Source organism: Rhinatrema bivittatum, chromosome 4 (genome assembly GCF_901001135.1).
Source record: "Rhinatrema bivittatum chromosome 4, aRhiBiv1.1, whole genome shotgun sequence".
Lineage (NCBI taxonomy): Eukaryota > Metazoa > Chordata > Amphibia > Gymnophiona > Rhinatrematidae > Rhinatrema > Rhinatrema bivittatum.
In genome coordinates, this window is record NC_042618.1 from 267,097,978 (window position 1) to 267,110,054 (window position 12,077).

The 12,077-nt window shown below is 48.7% G+C and overlaps 1 protein-coding gene across 1 annotated transcript in view; it reads right to left on the reverse strand.

Annotated features, from left to right (window-relative positions):
- ETNK1 (ethanolamine kinase 1) overlaps positions 1-12,077 on the reverse strand; it is a 409,480-nt gene that overhangs the window by 191,110 nt on the left and 206,293 nt on the right. The window contains 1 exon segment of the mRNA XM_029600112.1: positions 8,315-8,457. Within this exon segment, the coding sequence (XP_029455972.1) occupies positions 8,315-8,457 (143 nt within the window).

Here is a 12,077-nt window from a genome sequence, read left to right on the forward strand (position 1 = left end):
AGAGAAGCCTCTGCGCCGGAGGAGACAACCCTGAGTCCAGATCTTAGACCAGCTCAGACGCGAACTTCAGTGCCGGTGTTTCAACCCGACTCGCTCTGCGAGGGAACACCTTCCGGGACCTATGAAGTGAATACATCTATATCCGCAGCCATACAGGCTTCGACATCTTCGGCGGAGGCCCCGGCTACACAGACGAGCATGGAGCTAGCGATAGCTGGCTTGGGAGAAGGGGCAGCTGGGGTAAGTAACTTTGGAAGCGGCCTGCAGCTAACAAGAAACTACCCTAGAATTTAAGCTCCTAATGATCCCCGACCGGCTTGAAGTTGTCACTAACGCTGCGATATGGGATTTGCTGGTGGGGGTTGCGACTTCGATGAATACTTTGAGCAAGAAAGTTGAACTTTTAGCCGTACAGAATAATCAAACTTCTATTGAGTTACAAAGGAAAGTTGAAAATATCTCTATCAAAGTTTCAACACTGGAAGTAAAAGAATGTGAAAATGAAAAATTTAAGGCAGCTGAGGTGAAAAATAAAGAATTTCTGACCAGAAGAGTGGAAACTCTTGAAAATGCCTCTCGCTCCTTAAATATAAGGATCTTAAATTTCCCTAGAATATTGGGTGAAACCCCTTATCTTTCCTTCAAAAGATTCCATCGAGAGATTCTATGTTTTGAAGAAGAGAATTTACCTTCGATTAATAAATGTTATTTTTTGCCAAGAACTGTTACAACATCTATTAGAATTAATCTTCAAGAAAATTTAACAGAAATTTTAGAAAGTCAACATTTGAGGTTTTGGACAGAGCAACTCTACTGGTTTCTTTCATTTCATTGGCAGATGTATAAGTTATTATGAAAAACTACTTTAGGAAATTTCCAACTTCCTTTTTAAATGAAAATATAAAAATTTTCCCAGATCTCTCCTCTTTTACCTAAGAACGCCGTAGAGCTTTTTTAGCTCTACGACAAGAAGTAATTTCTTTAGGTTTCACCTTCATGTTAAAATTTCCTTGCAAATGTCGGGTAGAGAGGGGGTCTGAGGTATATATATTTTTCACTGTGGATCAACTAAAATCCTTTATTCAATCAAAAACTCCCACCACTTCCTCTCCCATAAATATAGAATAAAACTACCTGGTCGTGCATAATTTTTGTTGTTAAATTAATTTCCTAATTTTGAATACCTCTCTTAGTAAATTCTGGATCTCTTTGAACTTAAATATATTGATTTATGGACTTTAATGAAAAGTCTTGATCTATAATATATAATTTGTTTAATGTTAATTTCAATGTATGACTTATTATTCTGACTTCCATTTTGATTTCTGTAATTGCAAAAGGTTGGGATTACTACCTGATAATCCCCTTTTCCTTAGTGTAGACAGATGGACTCAGAACAAATGGGATAGTATCCGCGTGCTAGCAGTTGGAGACGGATCTGACGTCAGCACGGGGGCGTATATATCCCCACAGGAAGCGTAGCTATTCAGTAATCTTCCTTGCAAAAGCTGTTATAGATGTGTGTACTGACGCTCAGTTAAAAAGTGAAACAGGATTCCCCTGACCGATTGACAGTAGCTGGAGACCGCCAGCATTCCCAACCGGAAGGCGTGGACACCTGGTAGAGTGTACGCTCTTATGGAAACAGATGACATGGCGTACCTTGAATCGGTGATACCCATGTTCGCAGGCAGCTGGGCGGGATGCTGAGTCCATCTGTCTACACTAAGGAAAAGGGGATTATCAGGTAGTAATCCCAACATTTCCTGGCGTGTAGCCAGATGGACTCAGAACAAATGGGATGTACAAAAGCTTTACTCCCAGCCTGGGTGGGAGGCTGCCTGAGGCCCATATAGTACCGCCCTCGCAAATGCCAAGTCCTCCCCGGCCTGAACATCCAGACGATAGAACCTGGAGAAGGTATGGAGGGAAGACCAAGTCGCCGCTTTACAGATTTCCGCAGGCGATAGCATCCTGGATTCTGCCCAAGATGCTGCTTGTGCTCTGGTAGAATGATCCTTGACCTGTAGAGGCGGAGACTTCCCGGCCTCTACGTACGCTGCTCTGACAACCTTCTTTAATCCAGCGGGCGAAGGTGGGCCGCGAGGCCGCTTCACCTACTTCTTCCCGCTGTACAGGACGAACAGATGGTCCGTCTTTCGTAGGTCTTGTGTAAGTTCCAAATATCTGGGCAGCAATCTGCCAATGTCGAGATGGTGTAATAAACGCCCTTCTTCAGATTTCTTCAGACCCGCCGTGGTAGGCAAGGATATGGTTTGATTAAGATGAAACTGTGAAACCACCTTAGGTAGAAAGGAGGGAACCGTACGAAAGATGGATAAGCCTCTGGAGTGATTCTGAGAAAGGGATCACGGCAGGGACAAATGCTTGTAGTTCTCAGATGCGGCGGGATGAACATACAGCCAGCAAGAATACCATCTTCAAAGTGAGGGAACGAAGAGACAGGCCCCGAAGAGGTCTGAAGGTGGATCCCGCAAGGAAATCCAAAACAAGGTTGAGGTTCCACAAAGGTACAGGCCACTTCAGTGGCGGACGAATATGCTTGACTCCCTGCAGGAAGCGAAAAACATCCTGGTGCTTGGCGATGGTCTTGCCATCCCTCCTGGGACCATAGCAAGACAGCGCAGCCACCTGAACCTTGATGGAGCTGAGGGAGAGACCCTTCTGAAGGCCATCCTGCAGGAAATCCAACACAATAGGGATTGTGGCTGCATGAGGATTGGTGTCGTGAGTGTCGCACCATGCTTCAAATACTCTCCAGATCCGGATGTATGTGAGGGAAGTGGAAAACTTGCGAGCTCGGAGGAGGGTATCAATCACGGGCTCCGAGTAACCCCTCTTCTTCAATCTAACCCTCTCAAGGGCCAAACCGTAAGAGAGAATTGAGCCGGATCCTCGTGAAGAATGGGACCTTGATGTAGAAGGTCCCGGAGAGGAGGCAGGGGAAGGGGCTCCCCTGCCAGTAGTCTTCTCATGTCCGCGTACTAGGGTCATCTTGGCCAGTCTGGCGCCACTAGAAGGACTAGGCCCCGGTGTCTCTGAATCTTGCGGATGACAGCACCTAGCAGAGGCCACGGAGGAAAGGCGTACAGTAGAGTCCCTGGAGGCCACGGCTGAACCAGGGCATCGATTCCGTGTGAGCACGGGTCACGCTTGCGGCTGAAGTATCTGGGTACTTGAGCATTGGACTTGTCTGCCAGTAAATCCATGTCCGGAAACCCCCAATGATCCACAATCATCTGGAAGGCCGTGGGTGAGAGCCGCCACTCTCCCGGATTTAGGCTTTCCCTGCTGAGGAAGTCTGCTGTGGTATTGTCCTTCCCGGCGATGTGGACGGCGGAGATGTCCTGAAGATTCACCTCTGCCCAAGTCATCAGAGGGGCGATCTCCATAGATACCTGTCGGCTTCTGGTTCCGCCCTGACGATTGATGTATGCCACCGTGGTGGCGATGTCGGACATCACTCTGACTGCTCTGTTCTGCAGTCTGTGGGCAAATTGAAGGCATGCCAATCGGACAGCCCGGGCCTCTAGATGGTTGATGTTCCACGCCGACTCTTCTCTGTTCCACCGCCCTTGTGCGTTGAGTTCTTCGCAGTGTGCGCCCCAGCCGCTTAGGCTGGCATCTGTGGTGAGCAAAATCCACGTGGGTGAGGACATCTTCGATCCCCTGCTCATGTGGTTGGACTGCAACCACCACCGTAACTGGGTCCGCACTCGGGCTGGTAGAGGTAGGTGCGTGGAGTAGGTCCGTAGACGGGGGCTCCAGCGAGAGAGCAGGGCGTGTTGTAGAGGGTCTCATATGGGCCCATCGCCCAGGGGCACCACTTCCAGGGTGGATGCCATGAGACCAAGAACCTGCAGATAATCCCAGGCGGTGGGTCGACTGGCTCCCATCAAATACTGGATACGCTGCTGAAGTTTCAACGTCCTCTTGGTGGTGAGACTGACCGTGTCTGCCCAGGTGTCGAACTGTACTCCCAGGTATTCCAGTGACTGGGAAGGCTGTAGGCAGCTCTTGCCAAGGTTGATAACCCAGCCCAGGCTTTCCAGAAGGGCTATCACTGTCGGTGGTCCGAAGGCTCTCCTCTCGAGACTTTGCCCTGATCAGCCAGTCGTCTAGGTAGGGATGGACCAGAATTCCTTCCCGCCTGAGCGCCGCCGCTACTACTACTACTACCTTGGTGAATGTCCGTGGCGATGTCGCCAACCCAAAGGGCAGAGCCCGAAACTGGAAGTGGCGGCCTAGAACCTTGAAGCGTAGGTAGCGCTGATGATCCGGATGGATCGGGATATGCAGGTATGCCTCTGACAGGTCTAATGCCGTGAGGAATTCCCCTGGCTGTACTGCGGACTTGACGGAGCGTAGAGTTTCCATGCGAAACCTCGGGACCCGTAAGTATCGATTGACCGACTTGAGGTCCAGGACAGGCCGAAAGGTACCCCCTTTCTTGGGTACCATGAAATAGATGGAATAATGGCCAGAATTCACTTCCCAGGCAGGTACTGGGATGATGGCTTTCAAGGACAGGAGCCATGCCAGGGTAGCTTCCAACGCTGCCTTCTTGTGCATGGGACACGAAGATTCCACAAACTTGTCCGGAGGGAGATGATGAAAGTCCAGATAATATCCCTCCCGGATAACGGCGAGAACCCACTGGTCCGATGTAATCTCGACCCATCTGGGGTAGAAGAGGGTCAACCTGCCCCCTATGGCTCCGTCTCCCAGATGAATCGGTGGATTCTCATTGGGAGGCGCGGCCGGGACCCGAGCCCGGGCCCCGCTCCCCTCTTGCGCTGCTTGGTCCGAAAGGACTGATTCCTGGCCGGAGGACATGGTGCCTGGTAACGACCCCTGTAAGGAATGAAACGCTGGGAACTCCTGCCCCTGGAGGGCCTTGGAAAGGCGCGCTGGCCCCTTCGGAACCGATCTTCCGGCAATCTGGGCACTGGAGAGGCGCCCCATGCACCTGCCAGTTTATCAAGGTTGCTGCCAAATAGAAAAGAGCCCTTGAAGGGCAATCTGGTGAGGCGGGTTTTAGAGAAGGCGCATCAGCCGACCATCTTCGGATCCAGAGCTGCCTCCTGGCGGCTACGAAGGATGAAATCCCTTTAGCTGTTGTCCGGACCAGGTCAGATGCCGCATCCGTAAGGAACGAAAGAGCGGATTCCATGTCTGCCGCTGGAGTGTTGTTTCTAACCTGTGACAAACAGGCACGCGTCACCACCGTGCAGCAGGTGGCGATCCATAAAGATAAAGCTGCCACCTCAAAGGCCTGACGCAGAATGGCATCCAGTCGCCGATCATGCGGCTCCTGAGGGCCGTCCCACCTTCAACTGGAATGGTAGTGCGCTTGACCACAGCGCTAATCAAGGCGTCCACCTGAGGGCACGCCAGCAGATCCTGGATAGCCGGTGCCAATGGGTACATGCTCGTCAGAGCCCGACCCCCTTTGAAGGCAGCCGCTGGAGCCGCCCATTCTAAATCGATCAGTTGTTGCGCCGCCTGTAAGAATGGAAAATGGCGGGCCGTAGGACGAAGACCTTCCAGCAGGGGGTTCTGCGCAGAAGGTACCAAAGCGCTGGGACCTGTAATATCCAATTCTGCCAGACACTGAGACACCAGGTCGGAGAGGTCCTCCTTAGGGAAGAACCGCCTCATGGTTCGATATGGCTCAGTCCCTGGAGGGAGGTCCACCTCGTCCGGGAGTTCGGACTCGTCCTGTGAGACCTCCTGGTCTGACTGATCCGGGCTATCCATCGGCGGGAAGTCCCGCTCGCGATAAGGTTGTGACTGTCCAGGAACCGGATCCGCAGGAGCTGCTACCACAGCAGCCGCTGCAGGCGCAGCCACCGCAGGAACTACAGGAACAGCAGGAACCGCAGGGCCTGGATGGGCAGCCGTTTGCATCTGTACAAAAGCATGAATTCCCTTAAAGAGATCCACCCAGGAAATGGAAGCAGCCTCTAATCGCCCGGGTACAAGCTCCCCCGGGATGCCTGAGTGGTCGAGACTGCCCCCTAACTCCGGGGTAGCCCCTGGGGAACTGTCCACAAATCGTGGTTGAGACAGGTCCTGGCCCGAGGGTCGCACGGCCCCCTCACATTGGGCACACAGAGAATCTGGCTCATCCCTGCGCATGGCCCTAAGGTGGCATGCGGAGCAGAGGCCAAGGGCTGCAATCCCTGAAGCAGGCGGCGCCGTCGCTGAAGACTCTGCAGCTTTCTGATCCATTGAACAATAGGCGCTCAAGAATAATATGCGGTAGCAATAGGCGCTTAATACAACAGGCGCTCAATAATAATATGCGGCAGCAATAGGCGCTCAATACAACAGACGCTAAAGAAAAATATGCGGCAGCAATAGGCGCTTAATACAACAGGCGCTCAATAATAAGAGGCGGCAGCTATAGGCGCTTAATACAACAGGCGCTCAATAATAAGAGGCGGCAGCAATAGGCGCTTAATACAACAGGCGCTCAATAATAATATGCGGCAGCAATAGGCGCGTAATACAACAGGCGCTCAACAGGAATATGCGGCAGCAATAAGCGCTTAATGTGCCCTCAATAGGCTTTCAGCAATAAGCGACCAGCAATATGCTCGCAATAGGCATTCAATAAGCTTTCAGTAATAAGCGACCAGCAATATGCTCGCAATAGGCATTCAATAAGCGTTCAGTAATAAGCGGTCAGCAATATGCTCTCAATAGGCATTCAAGAAGCTGTCAGTAATAAGCGGCCAGCAATATGCTCTCAATAGGCATTCAATAAGCTTTCAGTAATAAACGGTCAGCAATATGCTCTTAATAGGCATTCAATAAGCTTTCAGTAATAAGTGGTCAGCAATAAGCTCTCAATAGGCATTCAATAAGCTTTCAGTAATAAGCGGCCAGCAATATGCTCACAATAGGCATTCAATAAGCATTCAGTAATAAGCGGCCAGCAATATGTTCTCAATAGGCATTCAATAAGCTTTCAGTAATAAGCGGCCAGCAATATGCTCTTAATAGGCATTCAATAAGCTAAGGAGGAAGAAAGCCACGCCTATTACGGGCACGGAGTACCTGAGCAAGGCCCAACCAGGGCGTCCTCCACGACGTGCCACGCCGCCAATCCTCTGCGCTTCGGAGACCCGTAGGAAGAGACGTACTCCTTACCAGCTTCGGCACTTCCCGGCTGGAACACAGGTAGTCTCCGGCTGCGGGGGAAGGGATCACCTCACCACCGCAATTTGAGGAAATGCACCCGCTACCTTGTCCACGCCGGGACAGAGGGCCTCGTACACCTCACGCGGACTGCGTCCGGGGACTGCGTCACTGCCGCGCTTCGGCAAGACCGAGGACTTTCCCACCGGGGGAGCATGGTAATCACCCCGGGAGCTCGCTGGGGGAGGAACCCGTGGGTATCTACCGCAGGAGCGCGGGGCTCTAAGCCGAATAGACAGGAAAAACGAATCTAGAATGATAAGAAAAGAGAAAAATTAAAGTAGTCTTGGAAAGCACGCTCAACTAGCATGCAGGCACTCCAAACTGCTTGGAGACGGAAATTACTGAATAGCTACGCTTCCTGTGGGGATATATACGCCCCCGTGCTGACGTCAGATCCGTCTCCAACTGCTAGCACGCGGATACTATCCCATTTGTTCTGAGTCCATCTGGCTACACGCCAGGAAATTTTACTTTTTGGTAATTTAAAAATTTGACAAATAAAGAATAAAAAAAAAAAAAAAAAAGAGGCCAGCGAGCGGTCGATGACCGATAGGAACCCAAGGTGGAAGTTGGGAATCAACCTCGAAAAACTGACAGCAAAAGCCACAGGTACCTACCTGGAGGGACCAAATGCGAAGGGGGACCAGACGTAGAAAAACAACGAAATATTCAGCTAAAACAACCACGAGGCTACTGCACCGCAGAAAATAAGAGACTGAAGGGGGACCTCGGGTGAACGTGCGGATAGCAGCAGGCTTGTCATGCTCAGTCTACCAGTCAAAATTTCTGTGCAGTGCTCCATCTGATGTCACTCCATCCTGCTTGTCCTAGGAGACCACAAATCTTTCATATGCATGTTCATAAGGGATATCTTGAAAAACTGATAACTTGGGTGGAACCTTGAGGATGACAGTTGCCCACCCCTATTCTAGGAGGCCACCTTGTGTTTCATTATAAATTGATGTTGCAACTATATACTACCAATTTAACTGTATAAAATTCTAAGGACATTTTAGCCCAATTTAAGCTAATTTACAGAAAACATACAATAAAAATTTAACTTACTGGTGTTTTCAATGCCTACCTTGTTTTTCATTGTAGATAATATTCTTACATAAAAGATCATTGTGACAAAGAACTACTGGAGAACCGAGATTTGAAAGCTTCTCCTTCATCCAGGCCATCTCCTCCTGAAGCACATGAAAACTTGGAACATCACGTAAGAACCTATGTTCAAGAATGTATTAAAACAGTGAATTATGAGCAGCACAATACCTTGCTTCACATTGTCTATATACATCAGTGGCGTTCACTATACAAACCAGGGAGATTGTTTTTCTTGTGGCCCGTCATCACCCGAGGAGGCTGGTAGATTAAGCCCAAGGCTCCTGGTCTCCCACAAAATCTTGTAATTCCTGCGGAATTACCCATTTTCCCTGGAACTGCCATGGCAGATTAGAAGTCGGAGCATCAGCAGTGGCAGTCCACATCTCTCTTCCTCCTTTCCTCTTAAACAAGCCAGGATGGAGCGTGAATGAGGGAACTGGAAGGAGCATGAGAGGATATGGAAGAGCTACTAGAAGGTAAATGAGGAATTCAGAGGTGCTGAAGAATAAGTGTGGGGGCTAGAGGAGAAAATGCAACTAGATCAGAGGTGGGGATTAGGGAAAGAATAAAGTGATTAGAAGAGGATCAGTCCTACCTCTCCCTGATCCACTTTCTCTCACACAATTCCCTTTCCTTCTCCATCCTCTGCTCCCTGATTCCCATAGCCTCCCCTCCCTCTTTGCCTCCATTCCCCCCTTCCAGTCCTCTTGCCTGAGATCTCTTCCCCATTTCCCTCCTCAAATCCACTCACCATCTCTTCTTTATTCCTATCCTCTCTTCCTAGCTCTGATCACTAAGATCCTTTTTTGTGGAAAAGGGTCATATCAATTAACTAGACACAAGAAATGTCAGAAAATGAAAGTAAAATCAAAATGTAGCTTATTTAATAAGCAAACGTGCAAATGTGCCACAATTCCTGCAGAATTTCACAGATTTTTACAACTCTTGCTACAGAATCTATCCTTGAGCCTCTGTAGGAAAAGCTGTAGCTAATACCCAACCCTAAAGAGAGAAGGGACCTTTAGCTGCTGCAACCATTCACCCATCATCTGTTATGAATTTGCTAGGGAGTTAGCAATCTGTTGTAAATCTGCTGCACGAGTAGCAATCTGTAGTGGGTTAGACTGCGTAGTTAGCCTCTGTTAGAGATCTGATGGAAATCTGATGCTTGATGGGAGGAGCAGTCAGATAGGAGCAGCAATCTATAGAGAAAGCTCTGTGTAGCGGGCTCTTGTAGTGTCTCAGATATCACCTTGCTAAGGAGTAGCTATCTGTAATGACTCTGATAAGTTGTGGGTGGATCCCTGGGCCGAATCAGTAAGTTTTTGCTTGGGACATTGAATTTTTTAAAAGTACTGGGGCAAAGTTAACTATTTGGGAATATTATTTAGTGTGTTTGTGTCTTTAAAAGTCAGAAAGGCAGTGAACAAACAAGTTAGACTGTTTGTATTTTTAAATAGTCAGTCAATAAGGTAGCTAGTAAGCAGTAGGTAGTGTGTTTATTTTTATAAGTCTGCAGAACTGAGTGTTTGTATTGGAAAAAAAAACAGCAAAGTAGCCAGAAGCTAGAAATAAGCTAGGAGCAGTGTATACCTAAGTAAAAATGTTGAATAGTTCAGCTCAGTTACTCACCTTGGAAAGGTGTTGAGGTAGTGTGATTGGGTTTGAATAGGGACCAACATTTGTTAATCAAGAGAGCAGTGAGTCACTCTGGCTGACTAACTGAAGTTAGACTGTATTTCCCAACCCTCCCTCATACCTTAAAAAAAACAAACAAAAAAAAAACCCATCAACAAAAACTTTGAGAATTCGATCAGACCCCAGTAGGCCACTACCAGACACATAGTGAATTCACTAATACATTTAAAGGACGTTAGACACATTCCTACTCCCTTAGCAACCTAAAACTTAATTAGTAACTGATCAAAATTGAGATGAAGGCAGCAGTCCAGCAGCAAGAGGGGGGCTTCCCAGTCTTTTGCATAGAGTGTCACATGTATGATTTTTTTACCCACCGGTGAGAAGTTGTACATGTGCATGCGATGCAAAGAGCTCCTGGCTCTCAGAGAACGAGTCCGATCTCTGGAGGCTAGAGTGGCAGACCTGGAGGAGCTGAGGCAGACAGAGAGGTATATAGATGAGACCTTCAGGGATATAGTAGTCAAGTCCCAACTTCAGACTGGCAGCCCTGGTGCTGCTTTGGAGGAAGAGGGTCTCATGATGGGAGAGCACCAACCAGGTGCAGCAGGAAAGGATCCTGTAGCAAGGACCTGCTCTCCAGGTGATGCATTGTCCTTTCACACTGAGGATATCTCCCCAAGGTCTACTGCTCAGGAGGGAAGGGTTAGGTCGGCCGTCATAGTTGGTGATTCGATTATTAGGAATGTAGATAGCTGGGTGGCTGGTGGGCGTGAGGATTGCCTGGTAACATGCCTACCTGGTGCGAAGGTGGCGGACCTCACGCGTCACCTAGATAGGATTTTAGACAGTGCTGGGAAAGAGCCGGCTGTCATGCTACATCTGGGCACCAATGACATAGGAAAATGTGGGAGGGAGGTTCTGGAAGCCAAATGTAGGCTCTTAGGTAGAAAGCTTAAATCCAGAACCTCCAGGGTAGCATTCTCTGAAATGCTCCCTGTTCCACGCGCAGGTCACCAGAGGCAGGCAGAGCTCCGGAGTCTCAATGCGTGGATGAGACGATGGTGCAAGGAAGAGGGATTCAGTTTTGTTAGGAACTGGGGAACCTTTTGGGGAAGGGGGAGTCTCTTCCGAAGGGATGGGCTCCACCTTAACCAGGGTGGAACCAGACTGCTGGCGCTAACCTTTAAAAAGGAGATGGAGCAGCTTTTAAACTAGAACAAAGGGGAAAGCCGACAGTCGCTCAGCAGCGCATGGTTCGGAGAGAGGTATCTTCAAAGGATACTAATGATGCATTAGAATTAGGGCATCCCAACAGTGTGGTTCCAATAATTAGAAAAATAGTCCAAGTGCCTGTAACTAAAAACTCACCTGAGAATTTTTTAGCTAACTTATCCCTATCAATTAAAAAGCAGAATGAAAATACAAACAAAAAACAAACTTTGAAATGCCTGTATGCTAATGCCAGAAGTCTAAGAAGTAAGATGGGAGAATTAGAATGTATAGCAGTGAATGACGACAGACTTAATTGGCATCTCAGAGACATGGTGGAAAGAGGATAATCAATGGGACAGTGCTATACCGGGGTACAAATTATATCGCAATGACAGAGAGGAGCACCCGGGAGGAGGTGTGGCGCTTTATGTCCGGGATGGCATAGAGTCCAACAGGATAAACATCCTGCATGAAACTAAATACAAAATGTTGAGATTACTTACCGGATAATCTCCTTTTCCTTAGTGTAGACAGATGGACTCAGAACGAATGGGATAGTATCCGCGTGCTAGCAGTTGGAGACGGATCTCACGTCAGCACGTGGTACATATACCCCTGCAGGAAGTGCAGGCGCTCAGTAATCTTCCTTGCAAAAGCTTTATGGATATATGTGTGACTGACCGATCAATTAACTGAACATGATTAACCTGACCGATTGACAGTAGCTGGAGACCGCCAGTGTTCTCAACCGGAAGGCGTCGACACCCGGCAGGGTGGATGCCCAATGTAAGGAAACATAGCTCACCTTGAAACTGTGAATCCATCTATATATATCTATCTATATCTATATAATCGGCAGCCGGTTGGGATGCTGAGTCCATCTGCCT